Here is a 26,961-nt window from a genome sequence, read left to right on the forward strand (position 1 = left end):
GCAAAACAAGCATATACGGGCACACAAGTGTTGTGCAAAACAAGCATACACAAGTATAAACGGCCTTTTAGGTGAAGTGCACAACACATCGCGGTACAGTAGGAGTAGTTAGGACTTAGGAACAAAGTGGCTGAAGCCTCACGGTGCAGCTGAAGTCAAGTCAACCAGCCATTCTTTTATGGTTAGAAGCTTAAAATAACCAAACCATTGCTACCAAACAGCTTGACCCGGTGTAAGTGCATATGAACACGCCATTTCCAATTTTGCAGATACAAAAATGTTATATACATGAAAAGCGCCTCCATACTAATCAATACACCGAGCAATTTCTTTGAGACAAAGCAACAAATTGAAGGTGTGATATATACATTCTAACAGCAAAACAACAAGAATTTGGAACTACTAATGAACAATCGACATAGATCTACTTCGATTTTGCAGTAAATCGAGGGCTAACTCATCTTCTTGAACTCCGGTGATCGCCGCCAATGCCGTCACCAGTTGATCACCGAGATGCTCTGGACTGGAAGAGCTCGAGCCGACCCTTGGCATCCGGGAGCAGCGCGTCGACGCGCAGGTCCTGCACCATGTGTGGCTGCTTGGACGCCCAGAGGAGCACGGCGAGAACTCCGGCCTGCGCGAGCTCCTCGTTCTCCGGGACGTGCAGCGCAATGTAGCAGAGCAGTATGAGCGCCTCGATCTGCACCTGGTCACCCAGGTAGACGAGCTGGACGAGGTGCCGCGCGCCGCCGCCGTCGACGATGGCCTTGCAGTGGCTCACGTGCAGGTGGTTCTCGGTGCACGCGAACTTGGTGAGCGCGACCACGGCCTCCTTGGTGACCGGCAGCTCGCGCTCGTCGAGCAGCTCCACCAGCGGGCGGACCACGCGGGTCTCGCTCGCCGTGAACGTGCGCGACAGGCAGCCGAGGGAGGTGATGCACGGGCGCAGCAGGTCGTCGTCGTCGCCCTTGCACACGATGCGGAGGAGCTGCTCCACGACGGCCTTGGCCGCAGGGGAGCTGGGCTTGAATGCCGACTGCCGCAGCGCGAGGTTGTGCTCGGCGACGCGGGTGATCTCCATGATCGCCATTGCAGAGTAGAACTGCAGGTCCGTGCCGGCGCCGCCGTCGCCTTGCTCGAGGAGCTTGGCGAAGCAGAGAAGCGCGCGAGACTCGGTGATGCTTTTGCAGACCCCGACATGGCCGCGGGCAAGCTTCCAGAGAGCCTTCGCCGCCATGGCCTTCATGTGAGCCTTGGTGGCCGGGTCCTCGGCCTCGCGCGATCCACGACCGCTCGAGCCGTTGGGGGTCAGCTGGTGCCTGCAGCCGGGTGGAACCGTGGCTCCGTTCGCCGTGGTCTTGGCAGCCATGGCAGATTGCACCACCGATTGCATCTGGTTCTTTCCTGCTTGCTGCTGGCTACCCGGATATTCCGACGAGCTCGGCGGTTCATTGGCAGGGGAACCAGAGCCACCTTGATGCACGCTGAGCGTCTTGGCAAGCACAACGGAGTGAAGGGATGTCATGTTCATGTTCCTCGAGCCGGTCCAGGCAACATAGTATCTACTGTGCTCCTGGATGGTTCCGGCGGCGAGGTGGCCGACGAGGTGACGCACGGCGTTGGTCTGCGCGAGCAGGTCCTGGCATTTCTGGTTGTGATGCGCGAGCGCCGCGACGGACTCCGCGACGGCGGCCTGCACGCGCATCGGCGGCACTTTCAAGGCGGCCGCGAACACGGAGCAGACACCGGCAAGGAGAAGCTTATCCACGCTCTCCTCGTCGCGGGCGAGGAGCCCGAGCGCCGTGGCGGCGGCCTCCTGGCCGTCGTCGGTGCCGTCCTTGAGAAGCTTGACGAGGGGCGCGACGCCGTCCTCCTCGATGATGAGCTTGGCGAAGTGGGGGTTGTCGCGGGCGAGGGACGCGAGGTTGTGGGCCGCGTCCGCGCGCGCGCCGAGGTTGCCGGTGTGGAGCCGGGCGATGTGATCCCAGATGAGGAACAGTATGGGCTCGTTCTGCGCGATGTTGGGGAGGCCGTGGAGGTCGTAGTCTTCGTCGTCGCCGCCGCCGCCAGCGTCGGCGTGCGGGGACGAGATGCGGAGCAGCCAGGCGACGTCCTCGAGCGCGGTGTCGAGCATGGCGAGGGTGCGGGGGAGGCCGGAGACCGGGTTGAGCGTGAAGAAGCGGCGGAGGCGGGAGTGGCTCTGGAAGCACCTGGCCGCCATCCCGGCGGCCTTGTTGAGCGCCCGCACGGTGTCGGCCATGATGCGCGCGGCGGGGCGCTCGTACAGCTCCGCCCGCGCCGCCTGCCGCAGCAGCGCCGCCAGCTTCTCGGCGCGCGACCGCAGGTCCATGCACTCCGCCCGGAAGCACTGCCACCCGGCCTGCTTCGCTACCTGGTCCGCGAGCTGGATCGGCTTCGCCAGCATCGCCTTCACCCCCTCCCCCATCCTTCCCCCCTCCGTCTCGCTCTCTTTCTCACGCGCAAAGAGAGGCGGCGTGATCGATGGACGTGGCGGGTGGGTTCCTAACTCCTAAGCCGCCAGCTTTGTTTTCTTTGGGAGGAGCAGAGAGGACAAGGATTTACTAGGAGACGACACGAGGCGGCGTCAGTAGGTGGACCGGACGCAGTGGGCCCCGTAGGCCTGGCTGGCAGTTCGCCCACTGCCGCTGGGCCCCCTGTACTCCGTCCCGGATCGTGAGAGGTGGGCCCGTGGGGAGATCGCTCGTTACTGGGTCAATACAATGGGCACTGGCTCGTTGAATCGTTCCGTCCCGCCCGTTTCGCGATCGACGTGCCATTTCTGTCCAAGGCGAGCCGAACTGTAATTTTCGCGACCGTGCAAGCGGTTTTCTGCATTCCGCTGCGACGTAAAATCAGTATCATGTCATCGAACTGGATTTTATCTTTTTCGCTACTACTTCTGTCATCAACCCTGTTCATGAGGTCGCGACTTCTTCCCTGTTCGTTTTCTTCTTCTTCTTTTTTTATTTCGCTATCTTTCTTTTAACCTCGCAAGTCACAAGTTCAGGTGAAGATTCAACAAATAAAATTCAGTAAATGTGGGTTACTAATTTATCTTGTCCTGGTGTCTAATAGTCTACGATTGCTTTATGTTATATCAATGCGCGGTGAGAGGCTGTCACTCGTTGGGTAAAAGCCGTCCTTATCTAAAAAAAAAAAACCTCGCAAGTCACTACTCCAGGTCTTAAACAATAATCCGACGTGGCAGGTCAAGCATGTAGTGCTAAAGAGGTACTAGCACACGTGATGATAACTTAATTTCAACGGTCAGATTTCAGTGTTGCTATCGGCAGGTAGCAGTAACTCTCATCAGCAACCACAATTCACAAGCCAAAGCGCTGTCATCTTTCCGGTCCCTGGAGCAGCAGAGCAGGGTAGCTCTGCTTGGCTCAGTTAAAACCGCTCTGGAATTTGAGGTCAGGTTGCCAGCCAGGGCAATGGATTAGCTCGGGTTAATTATGCTACCTACCAGCCCTGCAACCATTAACAACAGATAGCCCAGCACCGGCCGTGTACATCCCCACGAATAAACTAACCCACGTAGTTTTGCATTCCAGTCAAACTGCACAGTTCTAAACTACTAACATCGCAACAAGAGGTGACCGGCACTGTAATTCTATACGTATTAGGGTGTGTTTAGTTCACGCTAAAATTAAAAGTTTGGTTGAAATTAAAATGATGTGATGGAAAAATTGAAAGTTTATGTGTGTAGAAAAATTTTGATGTGATGGAAAAGTTGAAAGTTTTAAAAAAAAGTTTGGAACTAAAAAGGCCTCAGTAGTATGTAACGGGTAGAGAAAACTAGCAGAGGATGTGTTTAGATGGTGGAAAAGTTGGGAAGTTAGGAGAAAGTTGGTAGTTTAAAAAAAATTAGTAGTTTATGTGTGTAGAAAAGTTTTCAATGTGATGTGATGTAATGGAAAGTTGGGAATTTGGGAGGAAGCCAAGTTGCAGTACTGACAGATCTGAAAATACTGTAACCTGTTGAATGCAGGACACACGGTTGCTGGCTTGCTGCTATGATTGGAAACGCGTCTCTGGCTCTGTATTGGAGTGCTGTAGCATGTACTCTGTACAGTAGCAGAGTATTTTCTACTCCCTATGCTGTTTGATCGTAGCCGTTGCATCTTAATTTGATCGGATGAAATATGAAGAGGGAATACCTTATATGCCATTGAAAATTAATCCGATCTCTTATATGCCATTGAAAATTGGTTTTTCTCTTATATGTCATTGGTCCAAATTTATACATCCTCTTATACCACTCCCGTCTATTGACCGTGTGTCGATCGTTAACTTCAAAGTAAAAAAGATGTATTTGTTTTTCTTAGTTGTTAGGTATGTCCTATACTCAGAATGGCAAATACGTTCTTTTTAGTTGAGAGTTAACGGTCAACATACTGAAGTGGTATGAGAGGGTATGCAAAATTGGACCAATGGCATATAGGGAAGAACCAATTTTCAATGACATATATGAGATCGGATCAATTTTCAGTAGTATGTAAGGGATTATCCCTATATGAATGGGAGTGCAGCACACTGTAGTCTGTATTTGATAACTCTATCTACTACAGTCTTGTAGAGGATGTGCTTCCATTAGAGCAGGTACAATAAGTCTAGTCAGCAGGCTTCAAAATACTCCATGCCAGCATATTCTTAGATGGAAGGAGAACTGAAGATAGAGATTGAAGTGGGCGACTATCTAAGCGCCCGGTGATAGCACGCGTTGCACGACAAAAAATACATTTCGTGGGCCCCGCAACTACCCTCATCGGATCTCATGTCTCATACTTGTGTTCCCACCAATGTTCTGCATTTCGCCTTTTCCTTCTCCGCTCCGGCGTGCGCCGATGTGCTTGGTTCTTCGCCGGAATGTTGCCAGCGTCACGTCACTACACCGGCAATGATTCACCCCAGGAGAGTTCGAGAGCTCCACCAGCTGATTTCGAGCTCGCGCTGATCGACCTCATGCATGCGAACCGACGCCCTTGCCGCTGGATCGATCTTCTCTCGGCACGAATCAAGCTTCTCAAACCTCAAAATCGAGTTCTTGTTGCTGGGGTCGACGCCCTCCCCTCCGAACTGAAGCGAATCGATGTATGGATGGAGCTCCTTAATCTGTGACTCGACATAACCCACCGCTCGGTTTGCTCTGGTATGAATCAGCCATTGCCTAGCTGCAAAACCCATCTTTCTTCTTTGATATTCTCTTGTTTTTTTTCTTTTCTCTCATTTTTGCTTCCGTGTGACTGGAGATGGATAAAAGGATAAACCACCAGTCATTTTCTTTTAGTTGCTGTTTCTGGTGTTGATTTCAATCTAAAGCTGTGCGGGAGATGAGCTAGGAAAGCAAAAAACCAAACTCTTTCTTTTTCTTCATCGGTAGACTACTCACGCTCATATGACAGCACAAATGGCTACAAAGATGGAGTATATTCTTGATCGTACTGTGTATCCAAAATTAATTGTTTAATAGCTTTTATGTAGTTAGCACAATAGCCAATCTATTGTATTAGTTAGCTTTACACTAGCTGTAAAATGATGTGGTATTTGGTACTGTCAGGAGTGGGCTGTACTATTGACCTTGCTCTTAGTATTGGGATCTTATTCCTCCCAAAATTTGGTGCTTGATTTGCTAATGTACGTGGCAGGATCTCCTGTGCGGCGAAATATCTTGCGTTTGTTTAATGTCTTGCGGTTATCATTAATCCTTTATTTAGTGAGACATTCCTTCATCAACCGTGCAAGCAACCTAGGTTTTTCAGTTTTAATTTAATAGTGGCGTCCAAAGAACAAACACACCCGCTGTCCAAGCTGCTAATCTACTGAACGTTAAATTTAATAGTAGTACTATTTGGCAAGTCCATTTCAAAGGATGACAACACTAAACGCGGCGAAAATACAGATTATCCAACTAAACCTTATTGGGGTATTCTTTGAGGAATACTCCCTCCTTCCCTAAATATTTAACACCGTTGACTTTTTTAAATATGATTGACCGTTCGTTTTATTCAAAAACTTTTGTGATATGTGTAAAACTATATGTATACATAAAAGTATATTTAATAATAAATTAAATGATAGAAAAAGAATTAACAATTACTTAAATTTTTTAAATAAAACGAACGGTCAAATATTTTTAAAAAAAGTTAACGGCGTCAAATATTGTAGGATGGAGATAGTACATTTCTCTGAAGAACTCGTTTTCTATTCTTCTTCTTGGTTCGTTGAACCACAAAGATAAGTGTATCCAACAACCGATTCTGCACTGTTCTCTGAACATGCGAGAGGCTCTCATACAGTATGGACCGATGCCGATATGCCATCATCAGGTGTGCTGTGCGTGAGCAGTTGCCGGCTAGTTTCTGTGCTGATTGTTGGTGACATCACATCATAATAGAAGTAAAGTAAATTTCTCTCTGCATCGCAGGATACGTGTTTGCAACGTGCCATTGCTAGGGATAAATCACACTGATCGATCGAGATGGCACGAACAAACAACACTCTACCCCCCGACACCATGTTACTCCATCTGGCGGAACATGATTAAACAATGGCTGTGCCTGTATCTACTATATGTGCATCGAGGAGATTAAGATCTCCGTGATGAGGTTTGACAGGCTGAAAAGCTGCGGCGTCCCGGCTGTGACGAGGCCCCAGGGAATTTCCCTCGCCCGCTACTTTCCAACACCTGAATGACACGCAGAGCCGCCGCCCACACGGACGGATGACAACTTCCTTTTCTTTTAATCTCCCCTTCGTGATCGCGATCTGCTCTCGAGATGGATCCGGCGCCGCCTGCCTCGTCCTCCGCCGCGCGGACAAACTGGTCGTCCACGCGGGTAGTCGCCGCCGGCGGCGGCTGCAGAAGGTGAAGTAACAGGAAGGTGGCCCAAGCCCATGCACCGATCTCCTTTCTGTACGTATGAATTGAAGACTGTGGCCCACATAGTCTGTCTGACACGATAGCTGGGCTGTAATTGGGCCACAATGGTATTAACTCCCTTGGAATAAGTTCACCGGCCATCCCTCTAACTTTACACCGAGATTTTTTGAGGTCCCTTAACCACAAAACCAGAAATCTCCACCCCTAAACTATACAAAACCGTTCACTCAAGGTCCCTAGGCAGTATATACGAGTGGTTTTGTTGACGTGGCATCCTAGTCAGCGAAAAAAAATTAAAATTAGAGTAAATTGCGTTCACGATACACAAACTTGTATAATGGGTGCAAATAGGTACAATAACTTGCAAATTGCTTATTCCGGTACAATAACTTGGCTGGTTCATGCAAAGATGGGCCAAACCAATCCACACAAGTAAAATTGATGTAATATGATACGTACTAGTGTGTAATTATTGTTACACATCAAAATTTTTTACTGACACATATTATTAGTCGCATGATACTTTCAAGATCTAGACCAACGAAAAAGCAAAATAATTAAAAAATACCTGATTGTTAAAATACACTTTCGATGAAAGTGTCAGAACATAAACATGAAAATTAAAATTTTCTTTTAGTAGTTAATAGTACATATAAAAATTGTCTTGGTCTTGAACATATAAATAAACATTAGACGAGTTATATAGATGATCAAATTTTTCCAAAAAATGAAACAAATATTGTACCATGGACATGAAAAATAAACTTTTGCACATTTTTATTTGGATTCGAAATAAGATCTCCAAATCACAGTTATATGTATATGCTGCTATGTCATTAGTGTGCACTAATTTAGAGCAATTTTACTTGTGTGGATCATTTTGACCCGGTTCGCACCAACTAGCCAAGTTATTGTATCAAAGTGAGCAATTTGTAAGTTGTTGTATCTATTTGCACCCACTACACAAGTTCATGTACCGTGAGTGTAATTTACTCTTAAAATTAATATGTGTGGCCCACATGTAAGTGAGACAATGGTGTGGGTCCCACATTTCTCTGCTTTTTTTTCTTTTTCTCTTCTCTTCTCTCCGAAATCTCTCGAGTCTCGAGCAGGCGCGGGGACCGAGGGGGAGAGAGGTGGCCGGCGGCGGAGCGGGGACGGTGGCGGCGGGAGAGGGAGAGAGAGGCAGTCGACGCGACGGCGGTGGCGGGAGAGGAGGAGAGGTGGCGGCCGGCGCGACGGCGAGCTCGGCGTCGGAGATGTTCGAACGTGCCGGGTGCTCGACCACGGGCCGCGCCGCCGCCCGCCGGGCGAGCAGCGCGCTCTCCCCGTCGACCCTCTCTCCCTCCCCAAGGCGATGGGGCTGCTCCGCTGCCGAAAGAGCTGCTGCCTCCACTGGATGAACTACCTCAGCCCCGACCTCAAGTGCAGCAACTTCACCGACGACGACGACGAGCTTACCATCAAGCTCCACGCCCTTCTCGGCAACAAGTAAGCAAAACAAATTTCAACGTGTTGTCATCTGCTCCGGTTAGCTCTTCTTGTGTTCTTGGTGCTGATTGATTGGTTCTGCATGTGGAACACGCACATCAAGCGCAAGCTCATGAGCCAGGGCATCGATCCGCAGACGCATCAGCCGGTTAGCGCCGGGACCAGCGTTGCCGCGGCAAGCGAGCTAACCATGACGGCCAGCACTGTCGGCTTCCCATCCCTGCAGGCGCCGGCGCCGGAATGAGGGAGCTCGAGGAGGAAGGAGGGAAGGCTGGGAGGGGTCTTCCTCGTAGTCGTCGTTGGCGGCAGAGGTGTCTCCGGTGGAGGCCGAGTCAGCGGCGGAGGTGAGCTCGAGCTCCGCGTCGAGGAGCACCGCGAAGTCATCGCTGCCGCTCGATGATGACGGGGAGGACAGCGATGGCAACTTGGCGGCGGGGCTTATGGCCGAGGGCAAAGGGCGTGCTTTGGTCGGTTGGGGTGGGCTGGATGCGCCTCCGCGCTCGCCCACCTCCGCTCCGCTGCCACGCTCGCCCTCCGCCGCTCCACCCGCCGCCGCGCTCGCCCTCTGCTTCTCTGCCCGTGGCCGTGCTCGCGCTCCACTGCTCGGCCCGCCGCGCTTGCGCCCGCCGCCGCGCTTGCCCTCTGCTGCGCCACCCGCATCCGCGCGCGCTGCTCCGCCTGCCGCCGGCCTCCCTCACTGAAGAAGAGAAATAGAAAAGAGAGAAAAGAGGAGAGAAGGAGAAGGAAGGAGAAGAAAAAAAATGTGCAGCTAACATGTGGGCCTCACATTTTTTTAATTTTTTTTGGCTGACTAGGATGCCACGTCAGCGAAACCACTCATATATACTGCCTAGGGTCCTTGAGTGAACGGTTTTGTATAGTTTAGAGGTGAAGATTTCTGGTTTTGTGGTTAAGGGATCTCAAAAAATCTCGCTGTTAAGTTGAGGGACCTCCGGTGAACTTATTCCAACTCCCTTTCTTGTCGCAGTTGATGCTGGTACGCCGTACGCTCCCTTAATTGAGGAGAAAGTCTAGTCCGTCCCCACAAAACATAGTATTACGATGAAACATATCATAGTATAATGATGTTGGATTTCCTCCTGTCCAGAATCGTTAAAATAGGATCTCATGTAGTTATAAGTTGTTATATTTTGAGACGGATGGAGTAAAAAAAGACACCGATACTATTGTTTTAGGAAATAAAAATTAATTTATAGGTAAAACTTTTATATATTTGCTCGTAGTGATTTAAAAGCCTACACTAAAAAGAAACTATGTTGAGAATATCTTAAAATCAAGTTAAAAAAAATAAATTTTGGGTTTTGCTTTGGCTTATTAGACCAATCGATGGGGCTCTTACTTCCTTCGTTTCAGAATTAGTTAATTTGGTAATGGATATGACACTTTCTTCTATGGAGATTCATATTATTGGGTAGTGTCATATCCATTACTAAATTAACTTATTCTCGAATGGAGATAGTAGTAAGCATATACTTTTAGTACAGATGATCTAAAGATGTAAATTAATTTGTCTATAACATGTAAATTAATTATATTATAAATTTTAAAAAATATAAAGTTGTCTTTCTATGTCAAATGGACCTTTTTCATACTAAATATAGCATCTCATATAGCACGACTATATGAGTACTGGATGTGACACATTCCAGTATTATAAATCTGGACAAGTTCCTGTTCAGATTCATAGTATTGTGATGAGTCAAATCCAGTGTAAGATTAACTTATTATTGTACAGAAGTAGTATTAAGCATATACTACCAGTATCAACCGTGAACCTACTTATAGATTAAATAAGTGAGTAACACTAGATTCCCGCGTCATGGCCTTTATAGATCAAATAAGTGAGTAACACTATATTCCCGCGTCATGGCCTAGCTTGCCGCACCTAGAAATATAAGTGGGGTCGACCCATGAACCCATATATAGGCTAAATTAGCAGGTAACTCAAGATTCAATCCGCGGGTTACCTGCTAATTTTGTCTATAAATGGTTTGTGGGTAGGCCCACTAGCATCCCTGGCCGGGAGGGAGAGAGGGTGATGCTACGTGGGTTCTTTTATATATATATATATATATATATATATATATATATATATATATATATATATATATATATATATATATATATATATATATATATATTTAATTGGGGACTTACTTGTACATGGGCACAACATATTTGTATAATTTTTTCTCTAACCAGAATGATTCTATTGTTGTTTTTATTTTCTTTGGCTCCGTTCGGTATCACTGGCTGTTTGCTGCATGCGGCTGTGCTGCACAGCCGAACAGAAGAAATGCTAGTTGGGTACTTGGGTTCCGGTAGCAGCTGTTTGTGGCGCAGCCACAGCCATGGCTTCCAAACAGGCCCTTTATTGTTGGTGCCTGGTAAGCGTCACATAGACATCGTATGGGTCGTATAGGGTGAATTGCAAGTCAACAAATCATGTAGACGTAACCTCAGTCGAAATCGTTCCCCTCTATACAACTTTAGCGACTCAAATTGGACTAGTATTAGAAGTCGTGGGGTTCTATAATTGCCTGGTTTTACGGTTGAGCCGGTGAGGGACATGAATAAAACTCGACCTATAGTTGAAGGATGATAAGTAGACTTTTTACTACTGAGTATGAAAAAAGTCCAAGTTTACTTCGGCATAGCGCATCTAGGCCGAAAAATCTAATGGGCGATCGATCGCTACCGTGATCTGGTAGCGATCGCATCCCCTCCCCCCTCCCTCCCTCCATGTTTCCTTTTCTGGCACCGTATTACTTTCCTATTTTAGTAAATTTATACACCTAAAGTTTATACACCTAAAGTTTATAGACCCAAAGTTTAGAGACCCAAAGTTTATAAATCAAAAGTTTATATATCCGATTCAAATTTAAATTTGAATTCAAATATTTTTTATATATAGTATTTCTATACATCTAAAGTTTATACACCTAAAGTTTATAGACCCAAAGTTTATAAATCAAAAGTTTATATACCCTATTCAAATTTGAATTTTAAATATATTCAATTCAAATTTGAATTTGAATTCAAATATTTTTTATATATATAGTATTTAGATACATCTAAAGTTTATACACCTAAAGTTTATAGACCCAAAGTTTATAAGTCAAAAGTTTATTCAAATAAATTTAAATTTGAATTCAAATATTTTTAAATATAGTATTTCTATACATCTAAAGTTTACACACCTAAAGTTTATAGAACCAAAGTTTATAAGTCAAAAGTTTACATACCCGATTCAAATTTGAATTTGAATTCAAATATTAGTTTATAGACCCAAAGTTTATAAGTCAAAAATTTACATAACCGTTTCAATTATGAATTTAAATTTAAATATTTATGGTGTAGTAGGAAAAGAAAAAGGAAGAAGGAAGGGGGGGAGAGGAGGGAGCGACTGTATAGGGGGAGGGGCGGGCGATCACCCGCCTATTAGGCGTACCCCATCTAGGCGGCTAAGAACGATGCCAAAGAAGAATAATGCAGGGAGAGGAAATCCTTCAGTTACGAGGCCGGGAGATTGAGATGTACCAATGAGGGCGGCCGGTGACGAACAACTGCAACCTCGGGTGGGACAAGGAATACCGCTTCTGCGCGTGAGATATCGCGGTCCTGGCGCTGGATCTCTATCACACATTGCGCATGTCAGTATCAGAGTATGTGACGGTGTGTCACTATCCAGCACCTCGTGGATCACGGCGCGAGCGGCCGCGGCGCCGCAATTGCAGCGCGAGGGCAGCGAGGTCGTGGACTCGTGGTTGGAAGGGAAGGGAGTTTGTCCATGTTTTCAGTTATTATATGGTAACATGACATCTGTATCGAGGTAAGGAAAGCAAATTTTTGAAGTGGACAATGTGAAGCAATCGGGGAAACTGGGAATAAGAATTCAGCAAATCAAAAGACGACTATACGAATGCAGGCGTTCGGAGTGCACCACTGCTCGTTAACGCAGGGTCGCAAGTTTCAGAATCAGTAAAGGTGCAGAAGTTCAGTGATCAGGTGATCTGGTGATGCAATGATGTGGAGTACTGGAGTACCCCCTCAACACCAGGTTTTTTCTACCTTCGTCGCCACCGTCCCTAGTCGCAAGGCCAGCTCGCATTCTTATCAGCTCGTCCAAAATATCACGGCTTTGCCGCCATATCACGATCTCTCCCTTTGCATGTACAGGGGTAAAGAGCGGGATAACTCGGAACTATTGGTATCATGTATGGCCAGTGATGTATAACAGTTCAACTACCACTGAGCCCCAGTACTACCAACACGCCCAAAGGTATCTTTTTGTCATCGTCATCGACCGGTACGTTTATACGAAAAAGTTCATTAGTGTTTTTAATTGGTTACTTGGAGAGACACTTATATTTGTGGGATCCAGTTGCCATTACAAAAATAATCTGGATTTCTTTTTGTGCTCCAGAAACTTTTCTAGAACCCCTTTTCCTGAAACCTGAATTCTTCTACAAAATGATGATGTGGCTCTGAGTGGACGCGAAACTAGAACAATTTTGATACCTTGGATATTTTGGGTGAGGGACACAGACAACCACCATATCTTTTGCTAAAGAATTTTGTTTCTGAAAGGGTATCAGAAGCAATACTGACAAATCAGTGCAGAGAAGCAATTAGAGTGTTGGTACTAGCAGAGAAGCTGATGTCATGCAAAAAAAAAAACACTGAACACCGATAAGTTATACTCCCTCTATTTAGGCCGTGTTTAGTTTCCCCTATTCCCAGCTTTCCATCGCATTTATCACATCAAAAAACTTTCTTACACATATATAAACTTTCAACTTTTTTTTCAAACTCTCAACTTTCTTTAAACTTCTAACTTTTTTTAAGAACTAAACACACCCTTAGATAATGAACGGTCAAATAAAAAAGAACCGAGGTAGTACTGAACACTTATCAACAATCACAACTAAAAGAAATACACAAAGGAAGAATCAACTTCTAGCATGTTCATATATATATTAAAGTCTGGTATGACGACTTAGAAATGGGATAATCTGGTGCTTTCCTCTCAAAGAAAAACTCCAACTATAGAACCATTCAGAGTCCACAAACTGCCCACACCGTCTGCATTCACCACACACTGAAGAAGAAGAAGAAGAAGAAGAAGAAGAAGAGTATGCAAGGAGTCATACAAATCACTATCTTCCTGGTCTCTGCTCCATTATTGTTGTGGCTCTCAGCCTTATCTCCGGACTAGTACAAGTTAACCTATGCTATCAAGCACCGCGCACCAGGTCATACGTGCGGACACTTCCAAGCTAGACGAACGTCACGCGCACCATACATTTTCCTTTTACAAGTTCACAAGGAGACGTGAAAGACCAGTAAAGGGCCATTTCTTCTAGAAGCGTAGTGCGCTGCCACAAGCTAAGCTAGTGTGCGTGCCTAGTGGCTGCCGGAATCTTTGCGTCTCCCAACGAATTGGACGCTTCTGTGTAGCTCGTCGGAACACGGGCGGGTGGTTGTTCACCTCACCAGCACTGGTCGGTCTCCCACGTGCGGCGGCGGCGCGCGGGAAACGTCGGCGAGCGGCCGAGGGACGGGGTGGCGCGGCGGCGCCCGGCGGCGAGGAGGAGGAGGCGGCGGTCGTAGTCGGCGCGCTTGTCGGGGTCGGAGAGGGTGGAGTAGGCGGCGTGGACGCGGATGAAGTCGTCGGAGGACGCGGCGGCGGGGTGCGGGGAGGCGTCCGGGTGGACGGCGCGTGCGAGGCGGCGGTACGCGTCCTTGATCTCCCGCGCGCTGGCCCCCGCGTGGAGGCCGAGGACGTCGTAGAACGAGGCGGCGGCCACGTGGTCCGGCGCGACGACGGAGGCCGACGGGGAGAAGGAGGCCGAGAGCGGCGGCGGCGCGGCGTGGAGGCGCGGGGAGGGCGGCGGCGAGGGGTTCGTCGTGGGCGACGCCGCCGCGGGACGGAACGCGAGTAAGCTGGAGGAGGACAGCGCGGGGCGCGGGGAGATCATGGTTGCTGCCTGCCTCGGCGGGAGACGGAGACACGAGGACGCGAGGCCACTTGCACGGTGGGAGGGGGGGGGGGGGGGGGGGGGGGCGCGCGGCGCGGAAGTGGAGCGGAGGTTTGGGGGAGTGGGAGGAATTGGCCGGTTTTAATAAAGGCCGGAGCTCCGTGGGCCGCGCGCCGGGTCAACCGTTTCTTTCTGTGTGCTGCGCCCGCTGTCTGACGTGCAACTCGAGGTTTTTCTATGGTGGCTGCTGCAGGCTGCAGCTTCGGCTCCATCTTGGCTGGCTGCTTCGCTGGGATGACTCCGTTTTGCTTGTAGAGTGGAGAGGCCTCAACACCGGAATTATGAAGATGGGTCATGTTCTCAACTTCTCATCAAGTAGCAGACCGGTTTTGGTTCACAGATCACTAGTTCAATGATGTATGCGGGAAATTCTTTTGATCATTTCCCACTCGTTTATTGTATTTGGAGTAAGTGATTGTAACTTTTTTTAAAAAAAATAATTGACATGGTAGATTAGTATGAATGGAACCAGGAGCAGGGGAAACAACCCAAAAACTCTAAACATCCTGCTAAAGCAGCAAAAGGAAAACAAAGACTCTTAAGCCAATCCCAGTTCTCTGGTCTCTCAACACATTGATCACCCCTTTTCATCTTCTCAGTCAACAGGTCTATCAGCTCGCCCTCCTTAGCGTGACATAGAGCTTTCCACTGAATGATTAGTATATATAAGTATGTAATATATCACTTCACATATATGTAAGTTCATATTCAACTTGTAGAGGTTATGAAAAACAAATTTTATACATATACTAATATTCATATATTAGTTAAAGTTTAATTTGTTATTTTTTTATACGTCATCCTTTTTTTAAAAAAAAAAGTATAACCATTTAGCTAACACACAATAGATGAGTGGACTTTCACTTGACTAATTAGAATCCCTCCCCGTATGAATGCAGCTCATACATCATGAATGAGCATGATCAACCGGGAGATTGGAATATCTTAGAGAAACGCTCTTTTCATTGTGCGTCACTTAGACGGAGGGAGCGGGGGGCATTGACTTGGCAAAGCCTTTTTTAGGCTTTTGGCAAAGCTATTCTTGGCCCTGGATAACCTGATTACCTGAAGCCCTGAACCCTGGTCTCTGTATAGTGAACTGAGTTCGGCGTGTTTCAGGCGTCCAGCCTCTATCGTTCATCCAGGTCCTCTCTCATCGGACGGCTCACGGGTGAACACGATCCCCTGATAACTTCCATCCAGTCCGCTCGAGATAACCGGTTTTTCTAATCGTTCGTTGGCAACGTCCCTATCCGCATCCGGTAGCCACCCCGCAGGCCGCGGCGACAAGATCAAAGGATGCTCTCGTTGCGGCCGCCTTGTACTCTGTCGCCCGCACCGTGGCGGAGACGGCGCACCCTCCACGGAGCCGCGGGGACCCCGCAGCGCGTCAGCGCGGCGGCGCCTTCCGCCATCGTAGAGGCCGTTTCGCCGCCGGCGAGGCTCTCTTTCCCGATACTGGTACGTTGGATGTTGAACCTTTTTTGTGTCCATAGGTTGTTCGATGAAATGCCGCTGTGGTTGCTTCCCTTTAATTATGGATAAATCGGAGTTTACGATAGGAAAACTCCGTTATAGGCTTGTGGCGTGTCGTTCCCCGTCCAGCTCCTTGTCTAAGTGATGCACATTGAGTTAGTAGGCTTGGCACAATCGAGTTTTTTTGGAGGAGGTATTCCCCTCCCTCTCCCTCTGTCTGACTGGCATATGAGTTTATTTATTGCAAGGGAGGCTTGTTTGGAAGTCACACTTGACATTGTATTCGTTTTAATTTTCATACGACTATACGATGCCAACCAAACAGAGAGCAGGTCGTAACTTGTAATAGATGTCCAAAAATTTTCTTTTTAATCCTTGAGGATAAGCCTGCTCGACAGTATCTTATGCTTTTGCTATTTATCTAGGTCAATTGGAAGGATAGAGATCAGACAATTGCGATGCAATCATTAAATGAACATAAGCATAGCTGCCAAACAGAATAAAGAAGTCACACATGCCTAACTGTAGTTGATTACTGGCCCAACAGACTCTCCATGTGTAATTCTTTACGGTGAACTGGTGAAGGTTGGCCAACTTGATTAGTACTTTAGATTGTGCAGTTTCCATCTACTTGTTCTTTAACGAGAAAACTTCATATTTTAGGAAATGAAGCATATTTATTCAGACCTTTTTATTTTAAGGACGCACAACTGTAGGGTGATTCTGTTTCTCAACTTGTGCATATTAATAATGCTACACTACACATATCCTAATTACAGCAGTTAAAGTTCCTCTTGTACCATTTTGGCTGCATTGCCAAATTTAAACAACCACTTACTTTTTCTTTTGGCTAGAAATGCTATTGAAATTTGTACTCCAGCTAGGCTGACAAATTGAAGCTTCAATTATGTAGGTGAATGGATGCACTGGTAAAATGGGGTTATCTGTGGCTGAGGCAGCCACTTCAAGTGGTCTTCACCTAGTTCCTATTTCATTCAGTAGTAGAGATACGCTAGACAGAACAGTACGGGTTGGTCATACGGATGTTCGGATATATGGTCCTTCTGCAAGAGAAGATGTTCTATCATCTGTTATTGATGAATTCCCAGATGTTGTTGTTGTGGACTACACAGCACCTGACTCTGTGAATGGTAAACATCTTTATCTTTGTTCTTTTTTGCTCTCCTTTTTTTGCATATGCCCATGTAACATGCTTAGCGTAAGTTGTCGTCTGTCCTAAGCTGTCATGGGCTTTAGGCCGGGCGTCCTAGGCCCATTGGATAGGATTAGGGTTTGTTAGGATTAGATAAGGTTTGTTAGGATTAGATTGAGTAGTCCTCCATCTATATAAGGAGGGATCCTATCCTAGGTCAATTAGGCATTAGATCAAGATTTATCTTAGTGCTCATCGGCCTGCCTTCTCAGTGCGACGGAGAGCGTCGCGCCATTTAGGTTCAGGACCATTCCCTGTTTCTTCATCTATTATAGTCCAATCTATCGGCCTAAAGCCCATGACTAAAGCCCATGACATAAGCGGTCATGAAACTGTACTTGCAGAAATTCCATTTAATCTTCTTGCAAGTTCGTGAAACCCTAGGATATGTAAACTAGTTTGCTGAGTTGGATCAAATCTCGGGTTCTTGACTTGAGGATAGTTATTATTTTTCTGTGTACAAAGACTGTCTCCTTTCCTCCATTGCCCAAGGAAGAACCAAAAAGGAAACCGCTGATGTTTGGTTTTTATGTGCTTCTGCTGATTCCAGTTTCAGATTGTCTTTAGCCCTGATTCTTCTGACCTTTGCAGCTAATGCTGAGCTCTATTGCAAGCTCGGTTTGCCATTTGTTATGGGCACAACTGGTGGAGATAGGCAGTTACTCTATAAATCAGTTCAAGATTCAAATAACTATGCACTGATATCTCCACAGATGGGAAAACAGGTATTATAAAAAATGAACTATCTGATATCTTTATCAAGCGTACCACTTTCATCATTAGACTTCAAAGTGATGAGAGCATCAAGCAATATTATCATTTCCTTTCCTGATCAGGTTGTTGCATTTCTTGCTGCAATGGAAATTATGGCTGAGCAATTTCCTGGGGCCTTTTCAGGCTATCATTTGGAGGTGCAATTCTACCCTGAATATCCTTTTTAGGAATTCAAGATTCAGAAAAAATGTGACCGGCAAAGATTTAAGCTTCTACTTTAGGGAGCAGAAATGTATCTTTTAGTTGGCCTTAAAGTAGACCTGAAAGGATATACTACATAATCTTTGTTGCTGGCTTTGCAATTGGTGATCTGCCCGGGGACTTATTTTCAATAATTACCACACAATTTTCTGTTTGTCATTTGCCATTTTCAAATTGTGAATTCTGAAATTTTCAGGTTTTGGAATCCCATCAAGCTGGCAAGCTGGACATATCTGGTACAGCTAAAGCTGTAATTGCGTGTTTTGAGAAGTTAGGTGTGTCATATGACATGAACCGGGTAAGCTATACACCTTTATGCTCGACACTTACTGAACCACATTAACCAGATATTGTTGGCACCCGACCCTCCTTGTCCTTGCTTTCAAATACTTGACAATTTCGCTGGTAATAAATATTTTATTACTCTATATTTGCCCAAATCTTCATGGTCCCTTGGTTTCTTTCAAAAAAAAGTTTGTGTCTGTCCATGCTGCATTCAGTTGAGTGAGGTTTTCATTCAGTAATGTAGGAGATGTTTAGATCTTATGGTAGAAGAGGTTGGCAGTTGGCAGGTGTCATTTTCGCCAATAGCATCACTTTGCTAGTTGTTATAAATATTTCCAAGAGCAAAAGTGTACTCTTATTTATGCTGATTTATACTTCCTATGCTTGCAGATGGTTAAGATTAGGGATCCTGAGCAGCAGCTTGAGATGGTGGGTGTCCCTGAAGAACATATTGAAGGGCATGCATTCCATCTGTACCATCTCACTTCTCCCGATGACAGGTAATAATTGTCCTCCTCAAAATGGGATTCCTATATTCAGGTTTACTAATTAGATGTTTTCCCCTATCAGTGTTTCATTTGAATTCCAGCACAATGTCTGTGGCCGTTCAATATATGCTGAAGGATCTGTTGATGCCGCAATGTTTCTGCATAGGAAGGTTTACTGATATATTACTTTGTGCAATTGCTTATTGTACATTTAGTTGTCAAGGATATTCCGTTTTATCTTACTGTCTTCCTAATTTAGGTACGCTCCAATGATTCCAAAAGAATTTACGATATGATTGATGTCTTGAGAGAAGGCAGCATGCGGTGAAGTTGATGAAGTCCGCATGAACAATATGTTTAGTCTGGGAGGACTATTGGACTATAGCATGATCATCTGATGAAAATAGTAAGTAGCTATCTCATAGTGGAGAAGATGATGTTCCAGTCAAACTTTCCCAGTGAACAGTTTGAAGCAACCCATTGCAGTATAGTTTCTTCTAGATCACTGCTTTCAAAATTGAGTATTAGGCCCCTACATCTCCATGGTAAGTTGATGATCGCTTATCACCGTTTTGGTTACTATCGATTGTATAATGTTTTCTTTAAAAAAGTTAACCGAATTTGGTTAGCTGTTAGATGTGCTTGGATGTAAGTATTCTTCAGCTCCAAATGTTGATCCGACTGAAACTTTCGTCCCTGACGTGGAAATCTATTTTCTGTGTCTGTGTCTCTGTTTGTGGTTGCAACATGTGCTCACAGCTATTGCGTTCATGTTTAATGCAGTTATGCACAGGGCTACCTCCTTCCCTATCAACCATGAGTACATGTGACAAGGATGTACGTACCTGTAGGGTTTCTCCACATTCTGCTCATTGCAGTTGCTGCTGCCTGAACGGACAAGCAATGAGGAGCAAAACATAATTGACCAAGAGTAAGTGAGCGGCTAGACAAATCATGACAACATATTCGTTACATACATTGTACTTCAAAGAAGTCATACATAGCAACATGGAATCTAATGCTATGTAGTACGTACCCAGCTAATGAAACGCAACAATGCCAATCTAATCATCGTCCTCACAAACTTTATTGGGTAGAATTAGAAACCGCATGACCTGACGGGGCGAAACTGAATGTTACCATGCATTTCAGTTTACAGCCCGTATCGAACTTTCTAGTGCTTGTTCTTCTGCTGGGTTGGAGGGCCGTAGATCGGGGTCGGCTTCGGCGGCGCGTACACCGGCGTCGTCGTGGACGGCGGCTTGTGATCGGGAACGGTCACCGGCGCCGGCTTGTGGTCGGGCACGGTCACCGGAGGCTCGTGGACTGGCGGGAGCGAGTGATCATGGTCATGCTTGGGAGGAACGATCACGGGCGGGTGGAGGACGATGTGGTGGTGGTGCTTGTGGAAAGGATCGCACAGGAACGCGGAGGCGCATTCCGCCGACGGCCGGTGCACCTTGCCGGCGAGCGCCACGAACGTCTTCGCGCCGTCGTGGCCGGGCTGCTGCGCCGCGACGATCTTGGAGGGCTCCTGCCCCGGGCAGGGCGCGCTCGACGCGCTGTGCAGCCGCGCGAAGCAGTCCTGCTTCAGCACGCCGTCCTCGCCGACGAGGTCGGCGGCGAGGGGGACGCTGAAGGCGCCGGACTTGTCCACCTTCCCCACGGCCATTTTGTCGTACTCGCCCCTGCTGTTCTTGCACTTGACAGCCACTTGAAGACCTGACACATGTTAACCACATTATGTTGGAGTTCATGTCGAATGTGTGTACAAAATCAGTCACATGGTAGGTCTCGTGGAGCCGTAATAATCGAACTTTCTAGCCGTTTAATGGTTGATGATGCTTTAATACGTACTAATAATTATGCAAGTTTGGAGAGGAGCGATTGTGATCAGTGTCCCAGGGTTTAGCTTTGGCTGGATTATTAACAAATATCGTGTCTTCGAGTCACTCATCGTGTTGGATCTACTTACACGTTTGACTACATGTATCAATTTTGGTTTCCAGTTTATAAACACGCAATTTAGATCATCAATGCCTTATGCCTCTACTAGCTAGCTAACAGTGAGCAAATTGATGGGTATACCTTTGAAAGCTGCCTCGGCATTCATGTTCTTCCTGGTGCAACCCGAGCACATGGCCAAGCCGACCACGACCGGCGCTGTCCCTGCGTACGCAGCATGCGCCAAGCCGGCCACCAGCACGACGGCGCCGCAGACACCGAGCAGTAGCTGTCGAGGTAGGATTTCCATTATGGAACTCTTACCAATTGCTCGGAGTGATCAAGGAGGAAGAAGACCAAACACTGTGGATGGGTGGGGGAGCAAGAAGTGGCGCGGCTCGTAGGTTTATGTAGGCGTCGCGGACGAACCGGAGCGCGTGGCCCGTTAATTACACTGTACTACTAGGTCACACGAGTGAAGGCGCGGGTAAATTTGGCGCCGGATTTGCAGATTGCACATCAATGTGGCCGTCATTGCTTGAGATCTACTCTTTCCAGCCAACTCCCCCTTTGCATCGATCGTCCTCTCGAGAATTGTTCGGAAAAATTCCGGTGAAGTTTGGAAAGTTTCCATGTTCATTGCAGCAAAGCTAATTTAGCCATTGATGACGGCCATTAGTCGCCAGAACCACCATGTCTTGTTGCTCCCCCAAATCGCAGCGTGCCGTACACCAGTACGGTCAACATTAAACCAGTTGACACGGTGGAATTAAGGATCGCTTTATTGGCGCCAATCGTGTCTCTTCAGATCGTAACAAGTACTGGATCATTGGATTTGTATCGATAGCGTTTCTGATTAACCATTAGATTTGTATAACATCCAGGGTCATAGACGATGGAATTAAGAACTCTGGGCTAGAGAGATCGATACCCTCTGAATAGACCACAATCTTTATTTCACAAAAAAAGCAACGAACTGAAAGTCTGAAACTGCAATGCCAGCACAAACAGCACGAACCAAACCAAACAAAACACTAACGAAAACTGCGACGTGACAAACACAAACTACAACGACTCGACGGCATCCTTAATTAGATCGAGCTTTGCTGCGTCGTGTCGCGTGCAGCTCAGTTGTTGGGCCGGGGAATGTCCACGTCGACGAGCGGCGGGCACGGCTTCTTCTTGTGCATGAACTTGAGCTTCGGGTGCTTGTGGAAGAACGGCTGCGGCTCGTCCTCCACCGGCGGAGCTGGTGGCTTCGGCGCCGGTGGCCCGTACGATGGCTCCGGCGTCGGAATCGGAGTCAGTGTCGGTGTCGGGGGCTTGTACTCCGGGGCCGGCGGCCTGGGCGGCGGCGGCGGCGGCGGGGCGAACATGAACTTCTTCTTGTACTTGCCGCACTTGCACGCGACGGGAGAGAATAACGTGTCGTAGGAGACCGCGAGGTAGGTCGGCGCGGCGTCAGCGGCGGCGGCGGCGATGGTGTCGTTGCCAGGCCCGGCCTTGGCGATCCTGGGCGGGGTCTGTCCGGCGCACGGCGTCTCCGGCGCGCTGTGGAGCTGTGCGAAGCAGTCCTTGTCCAGCTCGCCGTCGTCGCGGAGGAGGTCGGCCGCGAGCGGGATGCTGAAGCCGCCGTTCTCGTCGAGGCCGCTGAGCATCTTCGTCTCGTAGGCCTCGCCGGCGCCGGAGTTGCACATGATGCCTACTTGAAGCCCTGCAACGCGCGCATGTCAAAAGCAGTCAAAGGGGAGACCAAATTCATAGTCGCGGGCCGTTTCAACTAGAATTTACCCGGTTAGCTTTTGTAGAAGATACTGGGCCTTTTTCACATCTTGTTTCAGGCTTTCAGCCCACATATTGCTTTATCCACTACCACTATTCACTAGTCACTACGCATATCAGCATATGAGTTGGGTGGGTTGAACTAATTTAATTTGTTAAGTAATAAATACACTTTACAAGATTATAATAAATGACCCAGAATGCAGATAGTTTTAAATTTAATTTGTCTCAAAATCCAGACTGTCACAATTCTATATAACCACTTACAATGGAAATATTATTTTAGGCAAAAATTTGCATGGCAGTAACAAAAACCAATATTACAAGCAGAAATAGCAGTCACATACCTCTGAACGCATCCTCAGCTTTGACGTCGTCGGGAGAGCAATCCAAGCACTTGATGGAGCCAACCACGAGCGGCGCCGGCGCCGCCACGGCGCCGAAGCTGACGGCCAGAAGCGCAACGAAAGCACCGAGAAGAGCTGCAGTTTCCCGAGGAACTAAGCGAGTCCCCATGATGGGAAGAACCCCTGCTACTGCCTCTCAGGAGAAGAAACCTAAGGAAGAAACCGATGGTGAATATGGATGAGAAGAAGAGGCCGGGTTGCATGGGTATATATAGGATGGTGAGTGACATTGTTTCGGGCAGAGCTCGTGAAACAGAGCAGGATAGGTACTGGGCAGTGTTCATGAGAAACAGCTCGAGGGGAAGAAAAATTTCAGACCGGTTTGCAGGATTGCTAGTGCATTGTCAGTACCGGTTTTAATCATTTCTATCCGTGACTCAGCATTTTTTTTCTAGCAATTATCGATTTGTTATGCAGTTACACCTGATTTTTTTCCCCACTGCCGTGTCCTGCTTGAAAAAATTCCACGTACGCATCGACAGGGAGCTGCGGGTTCGATACATATTTAGCTCGTCTGAAAAAATGTTGTCAAACAAGGTCAATGCTCAATAGTTGTGTTTCCAAGATTGCATTCGAAGTTCTTCTCATTTTTCTCTACTCTTTTGAACAAAACTTGTTCAAGTTAGTTTGGTTTTTGTGTTAACATCTCATGACCTACTTTCTGCATGTGAAGAGAGAGCCGGTCATTTGATTCTTCACTAATGTGGACGGTGTGCTTCATCTGTCACTCTGTCAAGGTGGCTCATAAACGATGCACGGTGCATGGTTTACGCATGACATACAATTGACAGGAGGTTAGTTAGAGCAACCATGTGCCTGCCATGACTCCCAGCCGGAGCACTGTAAACGCCACCTGGCAGCATTACGTACGTCCCACCGTTTTCATGTTAGTCTCATGGTTCGGTGGGCTGATCAGCCCAACAATCCATCAGATACTGCCCAGAAATGGAATAAGTTCAGTAAGGGAATCAAAGTGAACTTATTCCCCTTGAAATCGAATGTCCTCGAGCAGGGTTAAGTGGGCCTGAACTCAGGTTTTGCAAAGCCCATCATGCTCTTATCTGTTGAATTTTTTATTCAATAGAAAAATACACGAATATACTTCCTTCGTTTTATAATGTAAGACTTTCTAACATTATCCATATGTGTGTCTAGATTTATAAACATCTATATGAATGTAGACAATGACAGAAAGTCTTACATTATAAAAGAGAGGGAGTACCCCCCATTTCAATTTACTTATCGTTCGAGCATTCTAATTTTTTATTAAGGTATTTATCATTCTCATAATCCAAAGCATTTTAGATATGTTTTTCCCTTCTCACCCTTCATTGATGCAACCATAGCAGTACTAGTACTACTCATAAGGAATTTCAATGCTTGCTTTGGAAAAAAACGATTATGATGTAAGTAACGAGGGTTAGAATTGGGTGAATATCCCTGAAGTTTCGCTTCAGGCTCAGTTTAGTCCTTGAGGTTTCAAATCATCCAAACAAATCCTCCAAATTAATCATTTGGGTTAATATAGTCCTTGGACCCAAAAAAAGTGCCACGTGAGCATGCCAAGTCATCATCGCATGTAGCGGTATGAATGTAATGACCATTCTACCCTTATATACCATATAGAAAAGAAAGAAAAAACACAAACAAAAAAAAATAACAAGCCAACGGCAATCGTAAGTGACAATTCTAAAACGATCATACATGTGTGAAAACATTTATCTTCTTTTTTTTCTTTCTTTTCTATGTGGTATATAAGGGTAGAATGGTTATTTCATTTATACCGCTGCATGTGAGGATGACTTGGCATGCTTACGTGGCACTTTTTGTGGGTCTAAGGATTATATTAACCCAAATGATTAATTTGGAGGACTTGTTTGGACGATTTGAAACTTCAAGTACTAAACTAAGCCCAAAGAGAAACTTTAGATACCATATGTAACATCCCGGCCTAGAGCTTAATAAGATTAATAGAATACTCATATCAACAAATTGCAACTTCTTTTCCGGAAGCCAATCTCCAAAGAACTCCAGGGTTAAGCGTGCTTGGCCTGGAGCAATTTGGGATGGGTGACCGACCGGGAAATTCTTCCCGGTGCACACGAGTGAGGACAAAGTGTTGCAGAAAAGACATGTGTTGGTCTGTGAGGGCAGTTTATGACCTATGAAAGCTACCAGATGTAAGTGGGCCCGGCCTCTGTGAGGGCAGTTTATGACCTATGAAAGCTACCAGATGTAAGTGGGCCCGGCCTGGGAGAGACGGGTCGTTACACCATATTAGCTATTCACCCGTTAAAATTTAATATGTCATAACACATACTAATTAAGTGTGAGATTTGCTCGAAATGATAGGCATATTTTCTGGCATAGCTTGGCGCATAAATTTTTACAATTTGCTATGCATTGATTTTTATAGCTACTCCATATCCAATCATAGCTATCCACGGCAAATTTGCTGTGCAAAATGGTGGAGCAGGAGCCAACAAGAAAGCTAATAAAATGAAACAAAAGCATTAGAAAAGGTTTAAACAATTACAATTTGCAATTTCCAAACACGATACTAATACAACCAAACACCCAGAAAAAGCACCACCTGCAACACACCAGTACACACAGCACGCACATCCGCTGGCTTCTTGTGCCAGAGTTAAATCACCATTAATTTCAAAGAAACCACTACGTAACTGTACGTGATCATCCAAGCACCGAAGCTACCATATATGCCCTCGAATTCTCCGAATTCAGTATTTCAGTGGCCCAAGCCCATGGCAATGGCGACGTTGAGAATGAAGCCAACTCCGATGGCGGTGAGGCTGCATCCGCCCACCTGCTTCCATGCGCCGCTGTCGTACGGGCTGTTGTCCACCAGCGGCTGGGCGCCGAATCCGAACGACGTCTGCCCCACGCCCTGTCCCTGCGGCTCCACCCCGGCGGCGCCACCGAGATCAGCCTCCTGCGGCACCGGCGCCAACGGAAGCTCCGGCTGCGGCACTGGCGCCACGGGGAGCTCCGGCTGCGCCACGGCGCCGCCGCCGATGCCGTTGCCAGCGACGTGGTCACCGTTCCCGAACCCGAACGGCAGGTCGCTGCTGCCGTGGCCGATCGGCTGGGCGAACGGCGGGAACGCCGAGGCGAGACCGGGGGAGCCTGGCATCCCGCAGTGCTGCGCGGCGCGCGGCTCGTCGCTGGCCTTCCACGCCAGCTCGCCGCCCTTGTCGAGGATGCGCATGTCGCCCTCGTCCACCAGCTCCAGCGTCTCGAGGAAGTTCTGGCTGTCGGACTGCGTGTCGTGGGTGTGCCACACCGAGTTGCTCCCGTCGAACACCTCCAGCCCTTTCCACGAGAACACGAGCGAGCACGTGTTCACGGTGCTCACCGCCAGGCACTCCGACTCCCACACGCTCCGCCCCTCCGCGCCGGGATCCGAGGTGTCGAGCACCTCCACGTAGCAGAAGTCGGCGCCGAGGCCGCCGGCGCCCGGCGCGGTCTGGCTGCGCAGGAAGTACGCCGTGTACTTGCCCGACGGCGACGTCAGGAACAGCACCGGGTTCTCCTGCCAGTGCGGCGGGATGCTGGCCAGGATCTGCTGCTTCGTCTCCCGCTGTATCGTGCCCGTCGGCGACGTCGCCGTGGCGTGCCAAGGGAGGAGAACGGCGAACGCGAGGCATACGGCGACGCAGGAAGCAAACCCCATGGTGACCAAGCTTGCGTTGGGTTTTCGCTGGCTGATCAGAAATTCAGGAGACAGAAAAGCTAGCTAGGTGCAATGAGGTTTTGTTGTGCTTTGTGATTTCTGATTGGGCTTTGTGTGATTGTGCATGAGATGGTGCGTTGCGTTTTATAGGGGGGCTTGGGAATGGAGTGGTAGTACGTGCTGAGAGTGTAAAGGCAACACGCGCGTTGAATCATAGTGGTTGAGGCCACCAGCTCC

At 47.4% G+C, this 26,961-nt stretch overlaps 6 protein-coding genes across 7 annotated transcripts; 1 reads left to right on the forward strand and 5 right to left on the reverse strand.

Annotated features, from left to right (window-relative positions):
* Positions 1-237: 237 nt before the first annotated feature.
* LOC127765123 (uncharacterized) lies at positions 238-2,527 on the reverse strand. The gene has a single exon (XM_052289959.1). The coding sequence runs from the start codon at positions 2,444-2,446 to the stop codon at positions 506-508; it is 1,941 nt and encodes a 646-aa protein (XP_052145919.1). The 5' UTR covers positions 2,447-2,527; the 3' UTR covers positions 238-505.
* Positions 2,528-13,365: 10,838 nt separating this feature from the next.
* On the reverse strand, positions 13,366-14,476 carry LOC127765968 (chaperone protein dnaJ 11, chloroplastic). Its single transcript, XM_052290953.1, has one exon. It carries the CDS (start codon positions 14,398-14,400, stop codon positions 13,912-13,914), a length of 489 nt encoding a protein of 162 aa, XP_052146913.1. The 5' UTR covers positions 14,401-14,476; the 3' UTR covers positions 13,366-13,911.
* Positions 14,477-15,592: 1,116 nt separating this feature from the next.
* On the forward strand, positions 15,593-19,833 carry LOC127768993 (probable 4-hydroxy-tetrahydrodipicolinate reductase 2, chloroplastic). Of its 2 annotated transcripts, XR_008016645.1 has the most exons (9): positions 15,593-15,921; positions 16,850-17,087; positions 17,741-17,874; positions 17,986-18,060; positions 18,321-18,422; positions 18,800-18,909; positions 18,980-19,067; positions 19,157-19,442; positions 19,681-19,833. XR_008016645.1 is itself a non-coding variant. In XM_052294668.1 (8 exons), exons 1-8 carry the CDS (start codon positions 15,760-15,762, stop codon positions 19,223-19,225), a joined length of 978 nt encoding a protein of 325 aa, XP_052150628.1. In that variant the 5' UTR covers positions 15,593-15,759; the 3' UTR covers positions 19,226-19,667. The 2 variants fall into 2 exon arrangements, 1 of the variants encoding a protein (XP_052150628.1); XM_052294668.1 differs by lacking the exon at positions 19,681-19,833 and having other exon boundaries at positions 19,157-19,667.
* Positions 19,834-20,071: 238 nt separating this feature from the next.
* LOC127768994 (proline-rich protein 2-like) lies at positions 20,072-21,205 on the reverse strand. The gene is made up of 2 exons (XM_052294669.1): positions 20,986-21,205; positions 20,072-20,619 (listed from the first exon to the last, which is right to left on the reverse strand). The coding sequence occupies exons 1-2, from the start codon at positions 21,149-21,151 to the stop codon at positions 20,072-20,074; spliced, it is 714 nt and encodes a 237-aa protein (XP_052150629.1). The 5' UTR covers positions 21,152-21,205.
* A 562-nt stretch (positions 21,206-21,767) lies between these two features.
* Positions 21,768-23,191, reverse strand: LOC127767910 (proline-rich protein 4-like). Its single transcript, XM_052293395.1, has 2 exons — positions 22,971-23,191; positions 21,768-22,555 (listed from the first exon to the last, which is right to left on the reverse strand). Exons 1-2 carry the CDS (start codon positions 23,137-23,139, stop codon positions 21,969-21,971), a joined length of 756 nt encoding a protein of 251 aa, XP_052149355.1. The 5' UTR covers positions 23,140-23,191; the 3' UTR covers positions 21,768-21,968.
* A 2,312-nt stretch (positions 23,192-25,503) lies between these two features.
* Positions 25,504-26,825, reverse strand: LOC127768097 (uncharacterized). The gene has a single exon (XM_052293619.1). It carries the CDS (start codon positions 26,722-26,724, stop codon positions 25,780-25,782), a length of 945 nt encoding a protein of 314 aa, XP_052149579.1. The 5' UTR covers positions 26,725-26,825; the 3' UTR covers positions 25,504-25,779.
* Positions 26,826-26,961: the final 136 nt, after the last annotated feature.

Source organism: Oryza glaberrima, chromosome 3 (genome assembly GCF_000147395.1).
Source record: "Oryza glaberrima chromosome 3, OglaRS2, whole genome shotgun sequence".
Taxonomy (NCBI): domain Eukaryota; kingdom Viridiplantae; phylum Streptophyta; class Magnoliopsida; order Poales; family Poaceae; genus Oryza; species Oryza glaberrima.